The sequence below is a fragment of the Acomys minous genome, assembly GCF_964271855.1.
Source record: "Acomys minous genome assembly, chromosome: 12".
In the NCBI taxonomy this organism is placed as follows: Eukaryota; Metazoa; Chordata; class Mammalia; order Rodentia; family Muridae; genus Acomys; species Acomys minous.
Genome location: NC_140493.1, coordinates 108,458,798 through 108,486,499, shown reverse-complemented (window position 1 = coordinate 108,486,499; position 27,702 = coordinate 108,458,798). Strand labels below are relative to the sequence as shown.

At 51.4% G+C, this 27,702-nt stretch overlaps 2 protein-coding genes and 1 long non-coding RNA gene across 4 annotated transcripts; 2 read left to right on the top strand and 1 right to left on the bottom strand.

Moving 5' to 3' along the window:
* The first annotated feature begins 1,294 nt into the window (after positions 1-1,294).
* ST6GALNAC2 (ST6 N-acetylgalactosaminide alpha-2,6-sialyltransferase 2) lies at positions 1,295-20,506 on the top strand. Of its 2 annotated transcripts, XM_084749225.1 has the most exons (9): positions 1,304-2,178; positions 6,931-6,991; positions 10,836-11,010; positions 11,619-11,787; positions 12,579-12,717; positions 15,075-15,178; positions 17,150-17,233; positions 18,687-18,786; positions 19,585-20,506. In XM_084749225.1, exons 1-9 carry the CDS (start codon positions 2,063-2,065, stop codon positions 19,750-19,752), a joined length of 1,116 nt encoding a protein of 371 aa, XP_084605351.1. In that variant the 5' UTR covers positions 1,304-2,062; the 3' UTR covers positions 19,753-20,506. The 2 variants fall into 2 exon arrangements, with proteins under 2 accessions (XP_084605352.1, XP_084605351.1); XM_084749226.1 differs by lacking the exon at positions 6,931-6,991 and having other exon boundaries at positions 1,295-2,178.
* LOC311579024 (testis-specific serine/proline-rich protein) lies at positions 16,222-17,154 on the top strand. The gene has a single exon (XM_084749227.1). It carries the CDS (start codon positions 16,268-16,270, stop codon positions 17,147-17,149), a length of 882 nt encoding a protein of 293 aa, XP_084605353.1. The 5' UTR covers positions 16,222-16,267; the 3' UTR covers positions 17,150-17,154.
* An 802-nt stretch (positions 20,507-21,308) lies between the features above and the next one.
* LOC311579027 lies at positions 21,309-26,019 on the bottom strand. The gene is made up of 5 exons (XR_014773032.1): positions 25,818-26,019; positions 25,261-25,451; positions 24,884-24,957; positions 22,990-23,110; positions 21,309-21,602 (listed from the first exon to the last, which is right to left on the bottom strand). It is a non-coding gene; the product is annotated as an uncharacterized lncRNA (long non-coding RNA).
* Between the last annotated feature and the right edge of the window lie 1,683 nt (positions 26,020-27,702).

Sequence of the window (27,702 nt, the reverse complement as noted above, 5' to 3'; positions counted from 1 at the left end):
TGGATAGGAAAGGAAGAAGCTCCAGAGAACTCTGAGGTGCTGGGAGAGACTGGGGGCCTTGAGAGGCTAGATGGGGGGCGGGGGGAGTTGGGGGGAGCGAGGACTCAGAGGAATGGACAGGACACTTTGCTCTGGGGAAGTGTTGCCATAGGATGCTGAAAATGGTGGGCCTGGGTCGTTAACACAGATGGGCATCAACTCCCACAGAAGAGGAGAGCATCCCTCAGGAAAGGAGGAACTTTGGGTAAAAAGTTGAAAGACAACTGGCTACTGGCTCCCTTTCTCTCTGTGAAGCAGGTGACACACTTCTGACTGTGAGTGGGAAGAAGAGGGAACCGAGGCCTTATTAACCACAGAGAAAGACATGGTAGGGGCAGGGTGGAGCGGCAGAGTAAGTAACAGCAGGTTTGACAAGGAAAGATGGCAAAGGTTAAAAGGAAAAACTTGAAATCAGGGCCAGTGCGACTGTTCAGCAAATAAAGGTGCTTGCCTCGGAGCCTGAGGACCTGAGTTCGATTCCTGAGACAAACATGGTAGAAGAAGAGAACTGATCTTCCACAAATTGTGCTCTGGCCTTCAGATTTGTACGTGCACACCAGCGTACATATAAGTAAGCAAAATAAAGCAAAACTTGAAAGAAAGTCTTAGCTGTAGCACTGTCAGCAGCTTTGGGACAAAGGACAGGATTGTTTCAATGGCTACATCCCAGGCCTCTGTCCTAGTCCACACCAGACTAGGTAGAAGACTGAAGAGGTCAAAGACCCCAGGTCCCAGGAAGCCTGACACTGGGCAGATTCCTACACCTCAATTTCCTCAACTGTCATCACAGATTAAAGCTTGGGGAGCCAAGGTTCACTTTCCCAAGCTCTAGTTTGGAATCTGGGATACTTCACCGGGGTCCTGGGGTCTAAGATACCACTTACTGGTGAAAATATCCCCTCCCTGAAGGTCCATGGGCAGGAAAGGCTCTGCTTCCAAAGGGCACCACCCCCCAGCCCCCCCCTGGTGGTGCTGATGCCTCGCTCCACTCCTCCCGCTCAGTCTCTCAGCCTCTCAGGCTAAGTTGGCCTCCATTTGTAAAAAGAGCAGTGCGTAGAAAGCGCGAACTTTTCTGCGTCTTAGCCAAATAAAGCAGTAACACCCATCACCGCAGGCTCCCTATATGACGCCCTCCATCTCAATGGGTAGTCACCAAATAAAGGGATGACAACTTATGCCCCACAGTACGCCCCACCGCGGCCGGCCGGCAGCCTACCTGAACCCTCCACCTCCACCCCCAAATCTCAGCTAAGGGGTTTCCTTCCATCTTGTGGATGCACTCTTTGTTTTTTGTTTTTCGAGACAGGGTTTCTCATTGTTATCTTGGCCATCCTGGACTCACTTTGTAGACCAGGCTGGCCTCAAACGCACAGCGATCCACCTGCCTCTGCCTCCCGAGTGCTGAGATTGCGGATGTACTCTTATGCAAGGACACAAGGCACCAGGGCCTAACCCATCAAGTCCACGGTCCTAGCGGTCCTAGCGAGGGGAACCGGCCAGGTTGCTTCACACCTGTCATCCGCCCACTTCCGACTACCAGAAACCTGGGGTGAGCAACTCTAAGCTCAGCCAGCCCATCACACAACCTTTTCCCTCTGTGATCTTCCTGCCCTTCACTGTACATGCCAGCCCTGGATGATCCCAACGGAACATCCCTGACCAACTCCGGAATAGGTGCGTCCGAGGTGTGGCTCTCGCTAGAGATCAGAGTCCCGTGTGACAGCCATCGAAGTACCGGGTGAGCAGCCACGGAACGGCGCCCGCGGCTCCAGCCAACAGAAGTTGTAAGTCGGCTTTTGAAGGGGCGGCCCTAGAGACTCTCAAGTCTCTGGAGTTGCGGAGACCTCAAGGCTGGCGAGGACACAGGGGAAGCTGCAGGACCAGGAGGCGCTGCGACGGCCCACAGTGGGCAGGGCGGAGCTGAGCAAGGCGGCCGCCTCCGCGCGCCCCATAGGGACTGGCCTCTCCTCCCGGGAGCATAGTGCTCAGGGCTGCAGACGGGACGCACCCCGGATGGGCTCGCATGGACCTTCCGCGCAGCTGGTTCTTCCGGGTGTTGCTGCTGGTAGCCACCAGCTCCGGCATCTTATTCGCACTGTACTCCTCGGCGGGGTCCCGGGAGACCTGGGCCCCTGCCAGGTAAGCGTTGCGGCGGTGTGCTGTGCCCAGGGCGCGGGGAGGGCGCACGCTCACATCTCTTCGGTTGCCCGCGGACACCCTGGCGTGATTCGCAGCGGCGACACACCTTGGACCGGCGTTTGTCCTCCCCCCACCCCCCCACCCCTGGAGCACACTGGAGACCCTGATGTCTTTAGTCAATTTACTCCAGGCCTAATTGGAAGCACCCCGTTGTCACTTTTTTCTGGATCCACTTTGGGGTAGGGACCCAAGTCTCCTGTTTTCCAACTTTATCCTACTCTTCGGGTGAGAGGTGACCAGTCAACTCCGCTCACTCCAGGCTGTGGGCTCAGTGTTACCCGCATCTGGCTCCCTTTTATCTGGGTCTATTATGTTACTCTCCTAAGCCCCTTTGGGGCGTGGCCCTGCGAAAAGGCGAGTTCCATCTGCAACAGCACAGCGGCAGATTCTGAACCTATCTGAGCCTTCCCCCTGGTTTGCTGAAGGCACCTCCAGAGGGTTTAGCTTTATTTTGGGGGATCCATACCTATAATCTGAGTTTGGTGGGCCAGAAGAGCCCACACAACAGCATGCAGAGCCTCAGCAACCAGGCTTTCTTCTCCTTTCGCTTTGGCTTCTGCACACTTCTCTGGGATGAAAACAAAGTAAGTATCTAGTGTCTGGCTAAAGGACACACCTCAGTTGCAAACAACATGAAAATTGCTTGCAAACAGTTGAGTCCAGTCCCCTTAGCTGGCAACACCGAAGCTGGTAGCACCCTGCAAAGGACCTAGCAGGACTGCACACAGAAGGTCGGTTATACACCTCAGCAAAGCTTTTCGATTTTTTTTTACTTTTTTTCCCCCCCGCAAGACAGGGTTTCTCTGTGTAGCCCTGGCTGTCCTGCAACTTGTTCTGTAGACCAGGCTGGCCTCCAGTTCACAGATATCCACCTGCCTCTGCCTTTCGAGTGCTGGGATTAAAGGTGTGCGCCACCATGGCCGACTAAGCTTTTCCTTTTTTGAGAACATTTTTTATTAATTATTTACTTTTGAGGTTACAATATAATTACATCATTTCCTCCTTCTCTCTCCTCCCTCTGAAGTCTTCCATGTAGTCCTCCTTGCTTTTTCTTTTTGTCATTATTGTTACAAGTGTGGATAGATAGATAGACAGATACATACATACATACATACACACACAGACACACATGCTCCTAAACAGAGCCTGATCAGTGTGTGTAATGTTACTTGTATGAGCATTTGGTACTGGTAAGCAGTTGGCACGCTCTTTCCGATGGAAGACTGTCTGTCTCTCCAGCTCTCAGCACTTCCTGGTTGAATGTAATTCTTTGTGTAGAGTTGAAGGGCTTGAATCTTCTCCCCAATGGACTCTCACAAACCCTTTTCCTTCTCAAGAGATCCTTTTCCATTTCAAAATCTGATCTAAGGGCTGGGGGTGTAGCTCGTTTGGTAGAGTGTTTGCCTCCCACGAATGAAGTCTTGGAGTTCCACCCCCAGCGCTAAAAGTAAAACACAACAACATCAACAACAACAACAAAAAAAAACAAAAACAAACCAAAAAGAAAAAAAACCCTGACAAGATCCAGAACGAAGCAAGGAAGAGCCTGTCCTTTTCCTTGTTTCTGTTGGCCTTGGCTGCAAGAAAACCAGGACACAGGGGACAGGGGACAGGTTAAGACAGCCTGGCAGTCGGAGGTGGGTAGGTAGTCAAGCATGGCAGGTGGCGTTCTGAGTGTGGCCAGATGCTGAACATCCTTCCTGTGAGCCTGGCCAAGAGACAATCAAGTAGGAGAGTGGCTGGGCCTGCAGAGGCCAAGGGGGCGCTTACTGCACCTCAGGGGGTGTCCATCTAGTTATCTCTCACAGGACTCTGATTCGGGGGGGGGGGGGTCTCCTGTCCTAGGGCAAAACTTTATTTATTTATCTACTTATTTATTTATTTTTGGTTTTTCGAGACAGGGTTTCTCTGTGTAGCTTTGGCTGTCCTGGACCCGCTTTGTAGACCAGGCCAGCCTTGAACTCATAGTGATCCGCCTGCCTCTGCCTCCCGAGTGCTGGGATTAAAGGCATGCGCCACCACTGCCCCGCCTTTTTTTTTTAAACTTTATTTTTTTAAGTTACTTTTTATAGCCAATACTTTTTGTTTAAGTTTGTTCTTTGAAAATTCCGTATGTCACCTAGGCAGTGGTGGTATATGTTTTTTAATCCCAGCACTTGGGAGCCAGAGGCAGGCGGATCTCTGAATTCTGGGCCAACTACAGAGTGAGTTCTGGGACAGCGAGGACTACCCAGAGAAACCCAGAAAAAAACAAGAAAAAGATGTATTCTCCCTCCCTCCCTCCCTCTCCCTCTCTCTCTCTCCCTCTCTCTCCCTCTCCCTCTCTCTCTCCCTCCCTCTCCCTCTCTCTCTCTCTCTCTCTCTCTCTCTCTCTCTCTCTCTCTCATGTATACAATGAGCTTCCTCTCACCCTCTCTTGTCTCCTGCCTGCTCCCACCAGCAGCCCTTTCTTCCCCACAAGTAAAGCCCCTTTGCTCTTTTGCCTTGTTTTATGAAGTCCTGGGTTTAACCAAGGGTCTGTGCGAGCATGGCTGTGGAACTGACCTTTGGAGGCTAGTGGGCTCCCCCAGTGCGTACACAACTGAAGACAATGGCGCCCAGTCCCCAGAATTCATCCATATTCAGTAAGCTTTCCCCAAGGGGGAGAAGGATTCCAGGAGCCCCACCCCTGCCACAAGGGACCGCTGACAGGCTCAGGCAGGCAGCTAACTGCAGCTCCTTTGAGTTCCTGATTGCAATAGCCATGTCCATGGCCGGAAGACAGTAGTATTTCACAGCACACCGCCTTCCCCCACCCTCAGGCTCTCACATTCTTTCTGCCCTGGATGCTGCAATGCTCCGGATGTGCTCCACATGTGCTCTATAGTGACCGTGTACTTCCACACAGATGAAATGAACACATGTACACACAGCACACAGATACATAGTACACACTCTTTTTTTTTTTTTAATTAAGCTGAATATATTTATATTTACTTTGTTTCTTTGGTTTTGGACAGTAGCTCGTGAAACTCAAACTAGCCTCAGACTTGTTTTGTAGCTGAGGGTGGCCTTGAACTCGTGACCCTCCTGCCTCTGCTTCTAGAGTGCCAGAATTATAGCAGATGCCACCACACTTGATGAATAATTTTATTTTTTAAAATGTACATTTTTGTGCTTGTTTCTCAGCCTGAAAAGTCTTCACAGAGGGGTCTAGGTATCTGGGTATCTCTTTTAAGGAGCCCTTCTGAGAGAGGACTTGTGAAGTCACCAAACCCAGGAAAGCTGGGAGGACGTCCCACTAGGCCTGGGGTCCCCGCTATGGTCACCTCATCTCAGTCACTTTCGCCCTGCTGTCCCCAATCTGTGAACCTGGCAGGTACCTCTTTGAGTTCGCAAGGGCTCACTGCTTGACAGAGTTACCAGAGGGTATAGAGGTGGCATGGGTGGTCAAGCTTGGAATCCATCAGAACCTCAGGGCCTACAGGGCATGGATGCTGGCCCAGCTCCTTCCGGGTAGTGCAGGCTGAGCAAGCACACCGGGGCTCAGCTCCTCAGAGGAGGGAGAAGCTATAGGATTATAGGGGTGGACATCTGGCTAGTGGGGGAGGGGAGGGCGAGGAGGGAAGGGATCATCTCAGTTCCTGTGCCTTCAGGATCTTACTAGAACCCTGGGAAACCAAAGGGCCCTTGGATTACAAGCTCCACCCTGGCTCAGCCAGCGAGCTCAGGACATACAGGCGACCTTTGCTTCTCAGGAAAAACTACAGGCCCCAGCCTTCTGCACTCCCTTACCTCCCTGCTGCTGCTGAGGCATGTGGACTAAGTGAGGGAAGCACCCGGCCACCGTCCTCTGAACTTTTCTTTCCCTCTGTCCTGGGGCCTCATGGTGCCTGGAACCGTGAGCACCCCCTCACTTCCCTTTAGAAGAGACTGATAAGGGGATTAGCTCCCTCACCTTTCTCCCTTAGAAACAATGGCTGGCATTTAGAAGGCCTTTTCATATGAGGTAATGTAGCTATTCTCTTGGGCCCGGTCCAACAATCAGGTGACCCAAGTCCTGCTGTATGGAGGCTGAAACTGGGACGCAATGGACAGTTTACCAGAGAGGGCCGCCTGTAAACCCTAAGAGTCAGACTGTCAAGCCACACTACAGCCTTAGCCATGCGGGGAGCTGCAGAGCTGTGGGCATCCTCCCCTTGAAGGGCAAGACACACACAACCCTCCTTAGGCTTCTGTTATCGGTGATGATGCCGTTTGCTTCTGTGTCACCAGCATCAGCCTGACTTCAAAGCTACGTAGCAGAGGGCGGCCTTGAACTCTTGAACCTTTTGCCTCAGTCTGCTAATCACTGGATTAAGGGTCTACACTGCCATGTTCATCCTAGGGGCTTTCCAAGACCTCTCAGTCACAATTCCAAGGACTGGCCGTCTTTTCCTGTTTCATATTTTCTATTGTAACCACACCAACCCTATTCCTATAAACTCCACACTTCTTGCTGAGAGACAAGTTTCTTTGTTTCTGTAGCTAGGCAGAAGGCAACTGAGTAACGGCAGCTTGTGCATCTAAAGAGGACCCAGAATAAGAATCAAAGGAAGGAACATCTTGGGGACCCTGGCACTTTTGTCATCCTCGGCGCTGTGGAAATCAGTCTAGAAGCTTCTAAGGTGCTGGTTGGACCCTGCTTTACATCTATCTGCCTTTCCCCACCAGGAACATCCTGTCACCTCGAACATTCTTTGAACCCAATGCATCGAATTCCGAAAACAAAAAGGTACAGTGGTCCACCAATCTGGGGCAGTGTGAGAATGTTCTAGCCGGGAGAGGAAGAGAGAAGAGAACAAACAAAAACATTCGTGAGGCTTCTGGGTTTAATCTGTTTGGACCTCCATCAGCACAGAGGTAGACACCCATCCTCTCCCAGCATCTTAGACCTGGCCACTTGTGTTTCCTGTATCCCAGCAGAAAATGGAAGATAGATAAGTACCTCTTGGGTGTAATCAGCTGGAACGTTCTTGGGAGTCTTAAAATCATGTCCTTATTTTAACTGTGTGTCTGAATGTGTGTGTGTGGGAGAGGGGGGGGGGAGGGTACAGGTGCCACAGAGGATAGAGGCAGCAGAAGCCCCAGAGTTGGAGTTACAGGCAGTTGTGGGTACTGGGAACTGAACTCAGGTCCTCTGTGAGAGCAATGTGTGCTCTTCATCATAGGGTCATCTCTTTAGCTCCTTTAAATCATCTCCTTTTTTTAAAAAAATTAATATTATTTGTTTTAATCTTTATTTACTAGTCATAGTGTGTACATGTTTGCTTGTATGTACACGCACCATGTGTGTGCAGGTACCTAAAAAGCGTAGGATCCCCTAGAGCTGGGGTTACAGGCAGTTGTGAGCCACCCAGTGTGGGTGCAGAGAAGTGAACCCTCGTCCTCAGCAAGAGCAGTACACTCTTAGCCATCCCCTCAAAATTATATATTTGTGTTGAATGGCTTCCTTATTCCTCTGGAACCTACTTATGACAAGTCACAGTTCACTTGCTCATTGAAAACCCCAAGCTCTGGGGAAATGCCCCCTGTTTACCTCCGGGGGTTCATCTAGCTAGGTACCTGGTGTGCCACACAGCACTTTGTTTTCAAGTGTCAGGTAAATGGTAACTAGAGCTAGTCTAGAGGGACAAACTGAGGCACAGAGCAGTTAGGTGCCTTGCTCAGACCAGCTTAGCAGTCATGAGTGCCACTGGCATAGGAGCCCTGATCCTACCCCTGACCTGGTCACAACCTGGGTGGGATGCAGCCTTCTCTGTCACCCCAGCTCCTCATACTGGTTGAACTGGGCAATTTGTGTCTTTTATGGATTAATACAGGCTTAAGCATTGACTTTTAAGTACCTAAGAGACTGGGCTTGGGCACTTAGTTAAGTGAGGTTTGGGGGGCGCAGGGGGGAAAGATGTCCCTGTGTTCAAGAGTTTAGCAATAGCCTAGTAACTCAGGGATGGCACAAGTGGTTCTGGGCAGGTGGTGAGGGGAGCCTGTATCGGGAACAGGTCGTGGCAAAGTGCTTAGCAGCTGAAGAAGCTATAAGCATCCTGAGAGCTTGGGGTCAGGCCATTTTTTAAGCTTCCAACGAATTTTCTACTTGGTGCTGATTGACGCATAGTCCCAGCTAGTTGGGGAAAACCCATCTTAGTATACGAGGTACCCAGAGACCAGAGAAAGAAAAGCAGACAGACCTAGGGTTACAGAGAGTGTCTTTTATTGAGGGGGTGGGGTATTGATGAAAGTGTGGTCCTGGGAAGCAGCAAGGCCAGTTAGTTGCATCCCCACACTTTGGACCAGAAAGATGGATTTACCTATGGCTTAGAGCAGCACTGACGTCATCCAGCCTGTATCCTGCCTGGGTTGCCTTAAGGAGATATTGAGGAATCAAATGTGTCCATCTGTTGGTAAGGACACCTAGATAGCTGCAGACAGCTGAGCTGAGCCCTGCAGGGCCTTGTATCACGGGCTCACCCACTCACTCCTGCAGCTACAACTCACCTTCCGTTTACAGACAGCTTCTGCCATTCTGGTCACCCTCACTGACTGCTTACCCTCCAGACACCACGGTGCACAAGCAAACCTCTGGTCTTTCCAAGGCAAGATTGCCATGGCCTGGGCCTTGGGGCTGTCTGACTTCCCTACTTGTCTTTGGTTTAATACAACATGGACCACGTTCGTGAGGGTTTCACCACACGCCCCCTCTCCCCCATAGGCCCTGTGGTTTGGATTGCATCACTTTTGCACAGTGTGGGATGCTCGTATGTTGCATGATAGCAGAAAACACTGTTCAGCCATTTCCTGCTCTGCCCTTTGATCAACGGCTTAACAAAGCAGCTTATTCAGAAGGAACAGGGCCCCGCCCCACCTCCACCCCAAGACTACTGTGTGAGACTCAGCACTGGGAAAGTGACAGATCAGAATGCACCCCCCCTACACCCCCTCACCCCCGTTAGGAACCCGGTTCTCCAAAAGGGCCCTGGGTGTGGAGGTTCCCAGAACTCAGGACACAGGCTAGGTGACTTGACACAACGGAGGTTGGGGCCGAGAGTGTGCTCCACGTTTGCAGAGGTCCCACTTTGGTCTCCAGCGCCCATATCCAGTGGCTTACTCCTAGCACTCCAACTCTAGGGGGGATCTGAGGCTTCTGGGTGTCTGTGGGGCAGCTGCTCTCTCATGCATAAATACACACATATGCATTATTAAGACAGACAGACAGACAGACAGACAGAAATCCACTCTCCACTGGTTCTGAATGCTAGAGGCTCTAAAAAGCTCCCCCACCCCCCAATTCCTTGGATGTAGAGATAACTCTATCCACTGCATGACCTCCACTTTTTACACAGCATCATCAGGAGGCTGGTAGCCGTATTTAAGGCTAGCCTAAGCCCATAAGACCTCATTCTGAAGAGATACACAAATACCTTATTTCCAAACACGCTTTGGCTTTTCTGTTGTTTTGACAAACGCGTGAGAAAACGACTTCAAAGGAAGAAAAGTTAGGAAGGGCTCATGGGGTTTCCCGGTCCCTTGGATCCATTGTTTCTAAAGGGACAGCATCATGGCAGGCAGCAGGTGGTGGCGTCAATTACCTCATGGCTGCCAGCAAGCAGGGTGAGAGGACCCAAGGGCACCCTAGGACAAGATGTAGCCCCCAAAGCATGTTGCGTGACCAGCTCCCTCCAGTGAGGCTTTGCTGTGGAAGTTTCTGCCACCTCCCAATGGTGGTGGTGGTGGTGGTGGTGGTGGTGGTGGTGGTGGTACTGGCAGCAGCAGCAGTAGTAGTACTAGTAGCAGCAGCAGGAGAAGGGAGGAGCAGCAGCAGCATTGGTGTTTGAGACAGAGTCTCTATGTAGCAATGGCTGTACTGAAACTTTAGACCAGGCTGGCCTTGAACTCACAGAAACCAGCCTACCTCTGCCTCAGGAATGCTGGGATTAAAGGTTTGCATCACCATGCTGGGGCTGCTATCAGCTTATTATTAATCCATCTATGGGCTAACTGATAAGGAGCTCTTGTGATCCAACTGCCTCTCAACGATTGGCCTCACCAACTGAGGCCAAAGCTCCTGAATGGCAGGCACATCAGGTCCAAAACACCACGGTGTCATTTTAAGGTTCTCAGTGGACACGAATGCTGGGGGGTTGAAAACGAGCAGCCAATGGAAGGAAGGAGGGTATTATTCCTGCCAGCAGGAGGTAGGATTGGGGTCCGGCTGACAGACTCTAAATCCCAGGCTTGAATCCACTGGAGACACAGGTCTCACTCGCTGGTTACTAAGTACCCAAAGTCTGCCCAAGTGGGAGGTGAAGGACTATGAAGCCAGAGCCACTGAACCATGGGCATGTGGCATCAGGAGGGTAAGAAAGGGCTGGGCATGCTGAATCCAGAAAGTTCCCTGATCCCATCAGGCTGCTGGACCACAGGCAATCTCAGCTGAAAGGCCCAGGGATAGCCTTCTGGGGGAATAAGGGAAGCTCACCTTCTGAATTCTCCTGTGAGGTCTGTAGGCTCCCAGAGAGACACACCCCTCACCACTCACCCCTACCTGACAGGCCGTTACCCTCTCCCCTTCTCATTTCCAGAGCCAGCTTTGCCAACACCCACTTTCCCAGGCCATTGAGAAAGATCAACGCTTCCGGGGTCTGTTTGATCTCTCCACCCCAGTGCTGCTGTGGGACGGCCTCCTCACTCAGGAACTCTGGAACAATCTGAGCCAGCACAAAGTCCCCTATGGATGGCAGGGGCTCTCCCACAAAGGTGATCTGCTATCTGCTGCCTCTCCCCTGCCTTCTGCCTCCGCCAGCCCATTCTTCCCACTGTTGGCCCTACTGTGTGCCTGCCTGCCTTCCCAGCATCAGTGGAGAGCCTTGAGGGCGCTTCTCTCTCTCTCTCTCTCTCTCTCTCTCTCTCTCTCTCTCTCTCTCTCTCTCTCCCCGCCCCCTCCTTCATCTGAGCACCCAGGACTAAGTTGCTCAGTGGCTCTCACTATTTTGGGGTCCCCTTGGCATGGAAAATGTCCAGCGTTTAATGGTAGCCGGACATCAGAGGCTCAAGAGCCTTCCACGGCTCTTCCATGGCTATTTGATGAGTAAACCACCACAGTCAGACCCACCCATCCCATGCCTTGAATTCTTTTCTTTTGGGGTGTACCAGCCTTAGAGAACTAGTTATTCTGGATATTCAAGCTACCTAAGCGCACCCCCCCCACACACACACACACACCGCATCCTTTTCTCCATCCCCGCTACACACACACTACACTCTGTACTTCCTAGGATGGCCTCCATAACACAGGACCCAAGCCAGTGTGGGGAACGCCCGGCAACAGCCCGCTCCTCACGGCTCCCCCTTGTCCTCACCCACAGCCGTCGTCTCTACCCTGAGACTCCTGAGCAGCCCCGAGAGCGCAGAACTGTTTGGTCCCTCCAGGAAGCCACCTCTGAGCTGTATTCGCTGTGCTGTGGTGGGTAACGGAGGGATTCTGAATGGATCCTGTCAGGGTCAGAAAATCGATGACCATGACTATGTGTTCAGGTAATGAGAACGGGGGGGCGGGGCAGGGAACTGGGTGGGCAGCCCGTGCTTTGCTAGCCCTGGGGGAACCCTACTCCATTCGAAGCCAGGGCAAACGCAATAGCCAGCCAGCTTAAGGCAGCTCAGCAGTTAGGATGGACAGATGGTCTAGACCAGCGGGTCTCAACCCGTGGGTTGTGATAGGGGTTGAATGACCCTATCACAGGGGTCACATCACCTAGGACCATCAGAAAACGTAGATATTTATGATTCATAATAGCAACAAAATTGCAGTTATGAAGTAGCAATGAAAGTAATGTCATGGTGGCACATGCCTTTAATTCCAGCACTTGGGAGGCAGAGGCAGGCAGATCTCCATGAGTTCGAGGCCAGCCTGGTCTGCAGAGCGAGTTCGAGGACAGCCAGAGCTATTACACAGAGAAACCTTGTCTTGAAAAACGAAAGAAAGAAGGAATGAACGTTGGGTGGGGGGTGGTCACCACAACACTAGGGACTGTAGTAAAGAGTTGCAGTGTTAGGAAGGTTGAGAGCTGCCAACCCTGAAGGCAGAGTGCAGGTGCCCTGTGTTAGGCACCTGGGAGGAAGGGTCCCAGGGCTAGGTTACCCCTTCAGAGAGCACCCCTTGAGGACCCGAAAAGAGAGGATCAGGCTAGGCCCCAAATGGATATTCTCACAGGCAGGGGAGCGGCACAAAGGGATGGGGACAGGTGAGCTAGAGCCACGGAGAGGGATGTAAGCCAGATAGCGTGGTGTCTGGCCACAAAGCCACTGAGAGGCTTCTGTTGGGGCAGACTCAATGGAGCGGTGATCAAAGGCTTTGAGCGCGACGTGGGCACCAAGACCTCCTTCTACGGCTTCACCGTCAACACCATGAAGAATTCTCTCATCTCCTACTCCAACCTGGGCTTCACCTCTGTACCCCAGGGGCAGGTGAGGCCAGCAGCAGGTGAACCACAGTGGCCGACAGGGGCCACTGTCTTCTCAGGAACCCTTGTGTGGGACGGGCCTTGGGGTTCACAGATTCTCAGTCCAGTGCATGGATAGGTACCATGATCTCGGTCACCTTCCAGGTGGCCAAAGACACATGCCTTTTTTTTTTGAGACAGGGTCTCTCTGTGTTATCCTTGGCTGTCCTGGACTCTCACTTTGTAGACCAGGCTGGCCTTGAACTCACATAGATCCACCTGCCTCTGCCTCCCACGTGCTGGGATTAAAGGCGTGCACCTGGCTGGGCACATCAGCATTCTCAAGGCAAAGGCAGGCAGATCTCTTTGAATTCAAGACCATCCTGATCTACAGTGAGTTCCAGCGTAGCCAGGGCTACATTATCGAGAGTCCTTGTCTCAAAAAGGCAAAACAAAACAAAGACCCTGGCCAACTGCGGCAGACGTTAGAGCTAAAGGCAGACCTGTTGGACATTTCTCGTTCTTTCTGTTGGCTCTGGGCAGCCTCGCGAGCATGGAAAGGGAAGAGTTAATATTTCCTGAGTATAGATGTGCATCCTGTGAACCCCACTTCCCTAGGGAGGAGACTGAGGCCCAGCGTCCCTCCATGCAGCAAGTCAGCAGAAGGGAGAGGGTTCAAACCTAGAGTGCCCACCCCAGAATTCCCATATCCATGTACAGTGCAAGGGCATTTATTGGGTACCTCCTCTGTTCCCAGAGTGCCCCAGGGCATGGAGACAAGTGTCCTGGTTGTTCCATGTGGGATCAGCATATCTGTTTTCAGGCGGCAGAGTGAAGGGCTACTGGGAGGTTGCCGGGCGGACGTGGTGACGAACACCTTTAGTCCCAGCACTTGGAAGGCAGGGGCAAGCAGGTCTCTGTGATTTCTCAGGTTAGCCTGGTCTACACGGCAAGCTCCAGAACAGTTAAAGCTACATAGTGAGACTGTCTTTGGGGGTGGGGGCGCGCGGGGAAGTCGACGCTGAGATGTTTGAGAACGTGTCCAAGACATTCAGCTAGAATTACCCAAATCTAGGCCCCCTGGAGATCTTTCCATTCCCCACAGTACCCACCCAGAGAATAATGAATGACCTCTTCAACTCTCAACAGAGCTCTGTGTGGGAAACTGAGGTCTAAGCAGTCTCATGGCCGGGTTGCAGCTAGTGTCGGAGCCAGCCTTGGCGTCTTCTCCCCTGGGTCTTCCCTCCACACTCACTTGCCATAACCCCATAACTCCATGAGTTCTGCCTTGCTCTCTCTCTCTCTGGATGCCACATGCAGGGTAAGGGAGATCTCAGGTAAGGGACTCTATGGGCCTAGAAGGGGATGGGCCATGTTTCTAGAAGCTTCTGCCTCTGATCAGGACATTCTGAAGTGTCTTCCGCATAGCGTCTGTGCGCCGAGTCCCCACTGTAGAAGCAATTAGCTCTTGAGAGAAAAAAAATGTTGCCATGGAACCTCTGAGGCAGTGTGTCACCCCACTTTAAATGACAAGCTTTTATCAAGTCAGTGTGTCAGGAATTTGGGAGTGGCTTAGAGAATGGTTCTCTCAGGCAGCAGCGGGCTGCTTTCCTCTGAAGGCAGGAGCAGGGCCAGGGTCAGGATGGCCACAGTACGGGTCTTGTTCACCTGGGCCTCTCTGGCGAACCCTCAAGAGCCCTCAAGACATAATGATTAACTTTCCCCGGATTGCGCAGTCTAGAGGGAGCAAGGAAGCCACGCACTTTGGATGGCCTAGCCGGCTAGATTTTGTGTGAATTTTGCCTACATGCATGTCTGTGCACGGTGTGTATGCTCGGTGCTTGCAGAGGCCAGAAGAGGGTGTTGGATGCCCTGGGACTGGTGTTGTGGGTGGTTATGAACCACCGGGTGGGTGCTGGGAATCAAATCCGGCTTTCTGAAAGAAGAGCAAGTGCTCTTGGCCGCTGAGCCATCTCTCCAGCCCATCTATTCTCTACTTTTGGAGTCTGACAGGAGGCTCAGGAGGCAGAGGGACCAGGAGCCCCTTGGCTCTGTTGGGAGTTTTGAGACTAGCCTGGACTACATGAGACTAGCCTGGACTACATGAGACTAGCCTGGACTACATGAGACTGTCAAAATAAAACAAACAAATCACCAAAATCTCAAAACACAAAGAGGCAGCTATGTGTTAGCTACCAAGCCTAGCCAATCCTAGCAAGCATGCTTCACCTCCTACAGGGATGTGTGAGCCGACAGCGAAGCCAGCCAAGTACCTCCCAGTGGGAATGCAGCCTAGTAAGGAAACCTCACGAGCTCAGGTGGAAATGCGGTGGAGGGATATTTTCTTTGGAGCTGAACGAGCCTTGTCTGACATCCTGACAGGACCTGCGCTACATCTTCATCCCCTCAGACATCCGTGACTACTTGATGCTGAGATCTGCCATTCTGGGTGTGCCTGTTCCAGAAGGTCCCGATAAAGGGGACAGGTGAGCAGCTGACTAGAGTGTGAGCCTGTAACATGGGGGTGGGGAACGCAGTGAGCATCTCCTCTTGGTCCAAGGACCCCCGGGTTGGGTAGTGCAGCTGGCTAATGGCCCTTTAGCCCTGGATATGGCGTGAGTTGTATGATGAGAAAACTCTCTCCAAAATTCAACAATCGGCAGAGGAAGGCAGATCACTGTGAGTTCGAGGCCAGCCTGGTCTACAAAAGCAGACAGCCAAGACTACCCAGAGAAACCCTGTCTCGAAAAAAAAAAAGCCCCACAAAATTCAATAATCCCTAATTATTCAGCATAATTTAGCACTAGGGATTGTAATCTGACAGTGGGTGCCATCTTCTGCGGACCCGTGGGTGGGGTGGGCCACGAGGCTCATAAAACACTGCAGTGGATAGAAGGGTAACGTTTGGCCACCGGAAGTGTTGCCATTAAAGCTGAAGGCAGGTTTGGCGGGCCCCTCATTCTTTCAGGTGGCGCAAGGCCTGAGTAGCCCTGCTAGATGAGGGGCTAGTCTTTTCTCAGGGGGTGGAAAGACCTGGCCCCTCAACTCTAGGAGGCTGCCCTCTCCCCCTCCCCGCTCACCCCCACCCCCACTCCGAAGTCCTGTAGGCAGCAGGTGGGAGGAGGGAGGAGAGCTGGGCCTAGTGTTCCATCACTGAGCCTGTCAGGTAAGCATCCTCCAGGAACACTGGGTCCCCAGGCTCAGTCCAGAGAGCTGGGAACAAAGGGAGCATCACGTCCTCTCCCCCATTTCTTGGATATCAGGCCTGACTCTTTCCTCCTTTATGCCCTGGTCTGAGCCTTCTCAGTGTCTTGTGCCTTAGAAACCTATGCTATTGCTGTGGCCAGAAGACCAAACCCCTCTCCTGGCTCTTGGGACCCATTCTTTGAAGCAGCTTTGGAGGTGCCAGCCCCTGCCGGGTGCCCCACCCCCACCCTGTGATTACCTAACAATTACCCCCTGGCGTTGCTATAGGTCTTGAGAACTGAGGGTGGGTTTTGTGACGAGCTGGGAATGGGCCCTTGGGGAAACTTTCTTCAGAGACCCCGGGTGGACATAAGCCTCCCCTAACACCAATGAGCTCCCCCTCCCACACCCCTAATCCATCCCCAACCCAGTCCCCATCCCAGTCCCGGTCTAACCACGCTGAGAATCCAACCAACCAGCAGCAGCCCCTCCCGAGCTCTGGAGGCTCCGCCCCTTCCCCTTCCCCCACCCGGGGGTCTTCCTCCCGCCCAACCTCTCACAACCCTACCCCGGCTCCTTCTCAGCCTTCCTCCCGGGCTTCCTCCCAGTCTCCTAGTCCTCATGTCCAACATGTGTCCCGAGGGTCCACTCAAGCCCCTACTCCACCAGCCTCCAAATCTCCCTCCCAGACGGGATTAAAAGCCCTCTCTCGAAACCCTTCGCTGACACCCTCGACGCTCGTGACCAGGTCCCCTTCCCACAGCCCTGCCAACTCGGCCTCCTACATCGGGCCCATCCGGAACATCCCTTCCTGTATCGCCCCCTATGTGCCACGCTTCATGAAAGAGCCTCCCTTTTTCCAACCCCCTACAGCACTTCTTCCGCAAAATCCGTGCTTTAACTGTGCCATTCTATGCCAGGGCCAGGAGTCCAGGAGGCCAGCACCACCCCCTCCTGCCTCTCTCTACTTCCCCCTCCTGCCGCCACCCCCTCACGTCCCCCAGATGAACTGCTCCTACCCCACACCTCCGGCCCTGTTCACACCCCCCTCCTCTCTCTCCTACACTCCGCCAACTGAGGTCCTGCTAAAGGGGAAGCCCCACGTGGTACCCACGGCGCTCCCAGCCACCTTCTATACTCCGTTCTCCCGCTTCTACTCCCAGCCCCGACCCTTCCGGCCCTACCGCTACCACAAGCGCTTAACGCTCCCTTCGCTCTCCCTTCAATACGATGGTTCTGGGCGCTCTGTCCACTTCTATCGTGGGACCTAGGCCTCACACCTATTTTGGACCAGAAACCTCTGCCAGCAAATTCAAGCTCCTGCATCCAGGCTTCATCAACTACCTGACACAGAGGTATGGGGCATGGGGATTGGATGGGGTGGGAGGACCAACGCCTCCTCTTCCGTTTTCACACCCACCCCACACACATTTAGAGTGCTTTCAGCTGGGCCTCATAAACTACACACTGGGGCAGTGCCCTGCTCAGCGCCGTGCGCCCATCGCTGCGCGAAAAGCTTCTGTAATTTCATTTACTGTCCCATTTACCACCTGGATGGAGGTGGTGATACAGTAGGCAGGCGTAGCACAAAACAAACAACAGGAGAACGCAAGGAACCTTCACAAAGGCAGACGGTGCCCAGCCGTGTTGCCTGCCATCAAGTTTGGCTCTAAAACCCATCCCCACCAGAAGCCCCTGACCAAGGGGAGCAGTCAGCCTGACCTCACTTCTCTCCCTCCAGCAGAGCTTCCTCTTGTTAGCGGTTCCCAATACTGAGGGAGTACAAGGGTGGGTATTTGGCTTTGTCAGGACATATTTTGGTTGTCATAGAGGGCATGACATTTGTGGGCAGAGGCTAGGCATCTGCCAAATGTCCTTCAGTGCCCAGGTCCAGTAGTGATGCCCAAAGCTAGCCATTCCACAGTTGAAAACTCGCTGTATACCACAAGGACCAGCATCTCAACAGTGGGTAAAGCCGTCGGTGGAGTGAGGCCAGAAGCCCTGTGCACTTGTGTGACCTGCCCAGACATAAATCCAGGTCTGAGGTCAGGATCTGTGGATACCATCACACCAGTGAGCCCAGATCTGAGCGAGCTCCCTGCTCATCTGTGATCCCTGACGGTCAAGTTGTGTGGGGCAGAGAAACTTCCCCTTTCAGGTTAAAGAGGCAATCCATGTACGCCCAAGCGTTGAAGATAACAGGGTCAAGGATGGTGGTTGTAGAACGGGAGAGAAGGGAGTAGCGCGCCCCTTTAAGGTGTCCACTCCATCTTGGAATGCTCACACTTAGGAGTTGACTTGCATTCTCCCTAAAACGCATTGGTTGGAGTAGAAGGGACAGTGTCTGAGCTTCTCTAGCCTGTGGGCAGCCTAGAGTCTACCATCGCTCTGGCATTCAACACTTTCTCAAGTCTTTATTTAAATCTTTGTGGGGAGGGCTGGGTATGGTGGCACACACCTTTAATCCCAGCACTGGGGTGGGGGAGCGGGCAGAGGCAGGTGTGGCTACAAATCTAGTTTCAGGACAGCCAACAGAGAGACCCTGTGTCCAAAAAAAACAAAACAAAACCCAAAACAAAGCAGACAATCTTTGTGGGGAGGGCTCAGAGAGAACCACATGCAAGCAGCACACAGGTTAGGATGCAGCCCCTGAGTCACCCTCACTTGGGATGTGGGCTTCTGTCATCTGCCTCCCATTCAACCACATCTGTAATCCCAGCTGTGTGCTTACCCCGGGGTCTATAAAGCTTGTGTGACGAGGGCTTTCCTCACTGAGCTTTTGCTAGTTTCCTCCCGATTGCCTTCCAGGTTTTTGAAATCCAAGATGATTAACACGCCCTACAGAGACTTGTATATGCCCAGCACAGGAGCACTCATGTTGCTGACAGCCTTGCACACCTGTGACCAGGTACGTGATCCTCTCATGGCAGCAGTCAACAGAACTCACTGTGGCCCAAGGCCAGCCACCCAGCAGTGGGGCTCAGCAACAGATCCCCACTGGCAGGACAGCTTTGTTATGCAGGAGGGTTGGTTCTGGGTCAGCCATGCCTCAGCTCCGGCATCCTCCTGCCCTGCTTCCTACCGCCTGCCGCCTTTGTGTATGTTTAAGGTGCAGCTGGTCAAACAGCCCTTTGAAAGCAACATGTCTAGAGCTGGCATGGACAGTAGGTTCAGCCTTCCATATGAAAACAACTTTAAACTGCAGTAAAAGTAGGTCTGCCTGGTGATGTGCAAGGGGGCAGAGGGAGGTTGAGTTTTCAAAGGCAGGCTATGGAATACAGATGAACGGAGCATGGGGCCCTAGGTTCAATCTTCAAGACCCGAGAAAAAAGCAGGCTGTGATCCCTGTAAAGGTTTGAGGGATGGAAGCTAGACACCACCCAGGCCCTGTCATTTACCCGTTCTAATGCGGGTCTCTGGAGTGCAGTCACTGTAGCCCTGGGTGACTGCCTCCACCCTTGAACTTCATGCACTGAAGTCACATTTATGTTGCAAACCCAGTTCTGCCTCACGGAGTAGGAGGACATTGGTAACTGCTAACTCACCCTTCTGTTCCATGGGTTAATAAGGCTTTGAGAATGTATACAAAGGGCACAAAGTGCCCGTGTTGAGCTGTCTATCTGCTTCCTCCTGTCCGTACAAGGGAACCTGCTTGGGGACAGCACACTATTTCAAGTAAGCCAACACTGTGACTGTCCTTGTCCAGGTCAGTGCCTATGGATTCATCACAAGCAACTACCAGAAATACTCAGACCACTATTTCGAACGAGAAAAGAAGCCACTGATATTCTATGCAAACCATGATCTGTCGCTGGAGGCTGCACTATGGAGGGATCTGCACAACGCCGGCATCCTTTGGCTGTACCAGCGCTGACCCCGTCCCCACCCCCAAAGTACTGATTTCGTTGCTTCAAGAACTGTTGCTGACCTTTCAACCTTTGGAAGAGGCAACACTCCCCTTGGCCCTCTACTTCCCAACAGAAGGTACTGAGACAAGACCCATGGCCATCACATCAGCAGGGCCTGTTCAATCAACACCTTCTTGACTCAAGCTTCTGGGTCTTAGCCAAGGGAGGGCTTGGTTAACATTCCCAAAATAAGACAGTGAACCTCACCAGTAGAGGGGCAGGCACATCTTCGAGCTAAGTAGCTCAAAGCCAGTACCTGGTCCTGAACAACCAGAAACAAGAATGGAAGCACTCTGCGGTCTGCTAACCAAGACGAAGCAGAGGCCCACCCACAACTGAAACCATTAACTCCCAAGTGCCAAAGGCATCCAATCTGCGAGGATACCATGACACTTCTGCCTTGTGCTAGAGGCAGAATGACATTTAAGGCTAGATAATAGGATTAAGTGATGGATGACCATCTGTCTTGCGTTGATAAAGTAGAAGACACAAACTGCAAGGTGGCTAATCTGGAGCAAAGGTGTGGTGGAACTCAGGACAGACTACCTAGCAGGGCCGCAGGCAGCACCACAGTATGGGAGGTACCAGCAGTTAATCACCGCACACCAGCTGCCACCACCAAGAGAAGTCCTACTGGAAATCTATCCCTCGTCACCAACAGGATACTGAATGATGGACCCTCACATCATAGTTTCAATAAACATCAATTGAGGCAGTTCAGTTTCATGAGCTTTTGAAAGCCATTTCAGTCTCATCCAACTTATCTACCATACAGTCCCTAAAACAGTGTGAGGCTGAGGGTGGGAAGTGGGTGTATCTAGGGACTGCTGGCCTGATGCCCTCAGCTGAGGACTGACCTTTGGTTCTGTGGTTTGGGAAATCTGAGGATAAACTCAAGTCACTACTGACCCAACAACTGAGCCTGTCTCAAAAGCAAACAAACAGACCTCTCCCCAAACCTAATAGTGGCCATGGTGGCTCCCATCTTAGTCCCAGCACTGGGGAGGCTGAGACAGGCCTGCTAAATAGTCTGAGACAAAGCTGGGGTTACCATGGAAACCACAGCCTCTTGCTGCCCCAAGAACAGGGTAAATGATGAGCCTTCCAGGAGTCCTGTCAACTAACTTCATCACAGTGCGGTCAGTTCTTCAGACCACCAGGCCCTTCTAGGGTCTCACACAGCTGACCATATCAAGCACTTAACCCCCACATTGGCCCCCCACAGGCCCCGGGCACCCTCTGAGCCCTCGGAATGTGTCACCACATTAGCAGGGCTTCTATCAATTCTATTTTTATGTGTGTGGGTGTTTTATCTGTATGTTGGTCTGTGCCATCATGATGGCAGCAAAGGGCAGGATTCCTTGAGACTAGAATTTCAGATGGTTGTGAGCCACTATGTGGCTCCTGGGAACTGAACCAGGTGTTCTGGGAGAGCAGCCAGCACTCCAACCCATACTCCTGGAATTGTGAGATGTTAGGCAGCAACCCACGACATAAGCACAGATCAATGGAGAACATCCGATTCTCTGCATCCACAGCACTACCAAGTTAAACTTTATTTTTGCTTCAGAACACAAAGCAAACCCTGACTTCCCAGGAAATCCACTGAGAAGTGCTTTTCTAGGCTCAGCACCTGCCTCCCCAGTGCCCAGGCACCTTCACCAGCTGCCAAAGGCTTCCCAGGGTGACTGCAGACAATTGACTTTGCTGGCTACTTTTGCAGCTCAAACTCCAGGTCCTTTGATGGTTCTCTCTTCCAGAGATTAAAGGCCGCAGCAGAGCTACACCGGTCTCTCTGGCAGTACAGGGCAATAACCTGGGGGGAGAAAAACCAGCCAGCTAAGTGACTTAAAACTGAAACATTTAGGACAAGTATAATTAGTGCCAGGAATCCCCTCACTGTCATCTACCAGGTAGTATGTGCACTGAACACAGGCAGGCACTACCAAAGTTCCAACGCAGGCTGATAACTAGGATTTTGTTTTGTTTTTTTTTTCCCCCTCAAGACAGGGTGTCTCTGCAAAGCCTTGCCTGTCCTGGACTCACTTTGTAGACCAGGCTAGTCCTGAACACTCAGAGATCTGCCTGCCTCTGCCTCCCGAGTGCTGGGATTAAAGGCGTGCGCCACCATGCCCAGCAGGTTATTATTATTTTTTAAAGGAGACATGTTTCTGGTAAGTGACCAAAAACAGATTCTCATGAAATATCAGGAATATTTATATTTAACCCGAACCTTGGAGTCCATGCAAGAGTGACCTGAGCCTCCACTCTGCTTTCCCTGCAGGCTGCTAGGGCCTTGTAAATCTCACTCAAATGCAGCTACTTTAGTGAGGAACAAAAATGTGACCCTAAGTGTAACACTGCATACCCCAGTTTCCACAGAAACGGACAGTTTATGGGTACTTCAAGCTGAACACAGGAATTATCAACCCCAGCCCCACTGCCACTTGTTTGCTTCTCTGGTGCCTGTCAAACAGCCATGACATTCAGACAGGATCTAAGCTGTACTGAGGAGGCTGCCAGGGTCACAGCACCTTTCTTCTTAAATGCCGGAACTGCTGCAGAGGCAAGGACAGTCACTAAGCATGCTTATGACAGAAGCTGGCACAAGCCTTACATTCCTGTTTCCTTCAAAAGAGCACATTCATTTTCTAGAAATATGTGACAAGCACCCTTTCATACTCAAGTGAACACAAAATGAGTCCTGGCGACTTGCCCATTCCGGCTAACTCAGGGCTTTGCCATCAGAGCACCCAAGGGGGAGGATTAGCAGGGCAGCCAGACCTTCGGTTTGGAAGGCTGGCACACCCAGCTCTCTGTGGAGTCTATTCAACTTGATCCCTTATAAAGCTCGGATTTCTTCAAACATGAAGCCACACCCCTAAGCCTCAGAATAGAGTATTTTCCCTCAGTTGAAATGTTCAGACAGGGATAACTAACCATCCATCACAGGCTTATGGGCTTCTTTGGAGTACAAACAAAATGGGAACTTTAAAAGTCACAAAGGGCCAGGCATGGTGATGTATGCCTTTAATCTCAGCACCTGGAAGGCAGAAGCAGGTTGACCTCAAACTCACAGGTCTACGTAGCACGTCACAGGCCAGCTGGGGATGTACAGTAAGACACTGTCTCATATTACCAAGGGAGCGATGGTTACAGAGGGGACAGCAATGGCTTCATTTGTCACAAGGGAGCCATCTCACCCTGCACAAGCTGCGTGTGGAAGTTGTTCTCCTGTGCACATCAGAGCCCAGCGCAGGATGGTTGTCTGTGTGGCTGCTACAATGTCCCTTTCAGGCCTAGAAACTGAGGCTCAGCCTGCACCTGGCGGTAAGAAAACACATACAAGGTTAACTCTAAAACACCTCACTAGAAAGTCTCACCTGGAGTTGGCTTGGCAAGCTGAGGAGGCCGAATCTCAGATATCCACATTCCACAGAAAGGGCTCTTGGCCTTCAGACAGGGATAACTTTACATCATCACAGACTCAGCCCCCACAGCTCTGAGCATAAGAAACTGGGCGTGGTGGCTCACGCCTTTAATTCCAACACCCAGGAGGCAGCGGCAAGCAGGCGGATCGCTGTGAGTTCAAGTCCAGCCTGGTCTACAAAGAAAGTCCAAGACAGCCAATCTAACTAGAGAAACCCTGACTTGAGAAAAAAGTTTTAAGACAAGGAATCCAACCTGTGCTCCATGGCAGATTCAAGGCCAATCCAGGTTACATGGCTAAGACTTTGGGGTGAAAAGGGTCATCCTCTGCAGTACCTGTCTTATACTAAGTCTTTCTAGACTATCAATAGAATGCCTAAAACGGTACTTGAGTGCACCTACCAAAGGACAGCCATCTATCACACCTGACATTATACAGTTTCTCCTTCCCCCATCAACATGTACAAAGGCAAGCATATGGCTTTCAGTTTTTTAAGACCGAGGATAATAGTACAGACCCAGGCGTGGTGGCACACACCTTTAATCCCAGCACTGGGGAGGCAGAGGCAGGCGGATCAATGCCAGTTCAAGGCCAGCCTGGTCTACGAAGGGAGTTGAGGCAGGGCTCTTGTTACACTGAGAAACCTTATCTCAAAGACCCAAAAAACAAACAGCCAGCGCTACTAATCTTGCTTTTTTAAGAGACTCCCTAAGCTCAAAGTAGAAGAGAGAGATCCTCAGATTCTTTCTACTTGCCTACTCTTAGATCCAAGATTTTTTAAAAGATTTATTTAATGTAGATGAGTTCTCTATCGGCATGCACACCTACATGCTAGAGAGGGCATTGGATCTCAGTATAGGTGATTTTAAGCTGCTGTGAACTGAACACAGGACCTCTGAAGAGCAGTGAGTGCTCTTAACCGCTGAGCCATCTCTCCAGACCTGACCCCCAAGATTCTTGATTCCAACCCAGAACGGTTTTCATTTACTGGCAGAGGCAGACCCAGGAACTATGCAATGTTTGTTTTGTTTCTTTAGTTTTTCGAGACAGAATTTCTGTGTAGCATTGGCTGTCCCTGAACTCACTCTGAAGACCAGGCTGGCCTTGAACAAAGATTCCCTCTCCTTGGCCTCCCAAGTGCTGGGATTAAAGGCAAGTGCCACCACTGCCCAGCTGGAAATATGTAATTCTAACACTTTTTAAGTGTTCTGAGATACGTCCAGGTTTGGAAACCACTCACCCTGCTTTACAAAAGACAAAAGGCTCTCTGCCAATCAGGCAACAAGCCCAAATCTTTGGTTAATCTAAAATGCAATTTCTGGATGCAATCGAACTAAAAAACACTATACAAAATGCAGCTCTGGCAACTGACATTTTGGGTGCCCATGTCCTTTGAACGGCAGCCCTATGCCTTGAAGTATGTCCATCCAGTGTGATCAGATGTCCCTGGAAGCCAACAGCTGCCTAGGTAACTTTGAGCTTCAGTTTATTTGGCAGCAGATTGAGGAACAATTCTGTATTCTCAAATGGTAAATATAGTTTGTGAGAGCGCTAAACTTACGAGCGGAACAGAAACGGTGGGTCCCTTACCTGGCCTATCAACCCTGCAACATCCACAACCCCAACCAGCCAGCCACACCCCTGCAATTCTACGAAGAAGCTCTTACCATGCCACCATCCTGAAGGCCTTCTGAACATCTTGTGACCATGTCTCCCAGAGCCAGCACCTCCAACCTAAAGCCTAAGAAAGACAAGGCACTTCATTCTCACAGAGGCAACCTTAAGGTGTTTCTTCTCAAAACAGGTCTTAGCAGTTGAACCTCAGTAAACCACGACTCTTCACAAGAGACGTCATTTCAGACAGGGATAACTTTAGATCATCCTCGGCTCAACAGTCCCAAGCTCCTAAATCCCAGCCAACCCAAACTCTTTTTTCCAAGTCTCTCCCCTCCATTCTGGTACCCGTCCGTGTCTAGAATGACACTTGGTGGCCCCAAATTACACCGGGACAGACCCTCTTGTGGGCTTTGAGTAGAACTCTTACCAAAATGGACTCAGGGCTCAACACAATTCATTCTTATAGTTGAACTTCAGGACAGCCCGAGGCAGACGCCCACCATCTACCTACGCCTCGACCGGTGACCATAGCAGGTCCGTTTACTCCCAGGGATCGCCAGCCATTGCTTCTGCGACAGCGGAACCTGCAGCTTGTCTCCACAGGTGCCCAAGGCATGCCTTCGGGGAAGAAAAAAAAAATCATACCACGTTAACACTATGGATTTTCAGCTTGCAATCCCGTTTTTACAACCTGAGGTCGTTAAGCAATGTCAAGGCACAGCCAGGGGACACACTCACGCATTAAGGCTCTGGGATTAAGGGGCCACCAGCCTCAATGAGACCCCAGGGCCGCTGGGCTGCATGCTCCGCACATGGCTGCCCAAGATGGAAGCCTTCCCCCATAGAGACTGGAGTTCGAAGCCGAAAATGGGTTTCAACCCTTTCTCATAAAATTTCTCAGTCTGGAAAGCATTTTCTTATACAGAGTCTCAGAGCACCTAAGGCCTTTAATAGTAAAGGAAGAGCTTATCGTCGCCACTTCACCTCTGAAGACAACAAACGTGTCGACGGTATGTGTAGAAAAATCTCATCTTCCTTTTTCCACAGCTTACCAACACCCAAAGCCCTAGTTTTTTCAGTGAGTGCACCACGGAGCGAAGCAGCCATAACTTCCAGACACGCGGCAGAAGAACTCGGAAAGGACGAGATTGCGCTTGCGCGTAGTCTTCCTCTCCTTAGGTCTCGCCGGAACTCTCGCGGTATTGAGGAAGGCCTCATGGGAAATGTAGTTCTAACGCAACTGTTGCCCACAGTGGTTTGTCTCCTTTGCGTGAGTGAGAAGTCGGTAAGATGGTGGCAGCCACCAGGGGCAGCAGGAGGGCCGGGATGGAAAGCTTGGTCTGTGGAGAACCTTGGCAGTCCGTCGCTAAGACTGGGGAGGCGGAGAATGTTCGAGGGTTCAGGGACCCGGTGAGGAAACTCTGGGGTGGAGAGGTGTCATTTGCCCTGGGAGGGTCGCAAGGGACCATCAGCTGCTTTTAAGATGGGGGCGAGAGCGGATGCAGGCTGCAGGGGGCACTGGAGAGCCATAGGGGCGACCTTCAGAAGCACCAGGTCTCCCGCCTTCCAGTGCGTTCTCATGGAGAATAAATATGAAATCGTGAAAACAACAGTGAGGGGGCAGAGACACAGGTCCACATTGTAACCTCCTGAAGCCCACAATCCTTCAGTGACCTCGACAAAGGCCCTACCGAGGCTCCAGGCTTCCGTGCTGAAAAGGATTTCAGGACTAGCCAGTGTAAATTGCAGATAAAATAATTTTAATATGGGTATTTAGCGGAGGATTAGGAGAGAGAGGCGCTCAGAAAGAACACACCTCAGTGTGGGCATGGGCTCAGGTGAGAGTGAAATGAATTGCCTTAGCGTTAGCGTGTATCCTGTTTTGGTAGCTCCCGAGTTACGTCTCAGAGGTTGCTAGGAGACATCCCCTCGCCCCACTTTCTTGCTCTCTTGGTAAATGAGGTTGGTTCCAGAGAGGCTTTGGGTGGAATTGTAGTCCAGAAGACAGTAGGGCTGCATAAGGGAATTAGTTTGTGCCCTCTTGTAAATGTGGTCGCTCTCTGGTGAGAGTCGCAGGAAATTGCAGTTTTCTATCTAGGAAGGGAGGAGAAGGCCCCTTAAGCAGTGGGTAATTGCTGGACAGTGGTGGCATACGTCCTTGATTCCAGCATTCTGGAGGCAGAGGCAGGAGTATCTCTAAGTTCGATGCCAGCCTGGTCCAGGACAGCCAAGGCCACTCAGAGAAACCCTGTCTCGAAAGAAAAAAGAAAAAAAAAAGTAGTTGATAATTATACTAGAATTCTTTTTTTAAACTTATTTATTTATTGTATACGAGTACTTTATCTGCAGAAGAGGGCGCCAGATCTCATTATAGATGGTTGTGAGCCATCACATGGTTGCTGGGAATTGAACTCAGGACCTTTGGAAGAGCAGGCAGGGCTCTTAACCACTGAGCCATCTCTCCAGCCCTTATACCAGAACTTTTGCTTCTCTACTCACAAGAAGTTTAACTGTATTCCCGAATGAGGGACCCCTTTCCCCCTCTCGTGTCCCCAAGATTTCTCCATGCCTTTCTAGCCTACCTCATTTTGAGTGCCATTTTTCAGTCACTGTCTTGGCTTCATTTTTAAATGGGGCAAAATGGCAAGGCAGGGCCAGAACTTACATCTATCTAGAGTCTAAATTTGCAAGACCAAGAGCCTTGTATTTCAAACTCCCACTCCAGTCTCTTCCAATGGGACATTTAGCCTGTGTCCTTTTTTTATTTTTAAAATTATTTTTATTATTATTATGTATCCTTTTTTACATGTGGCAGCCTGTTGCTGATACATGTTCTTCCCCCACCCCACCCCCACCCCCACCCCACCCC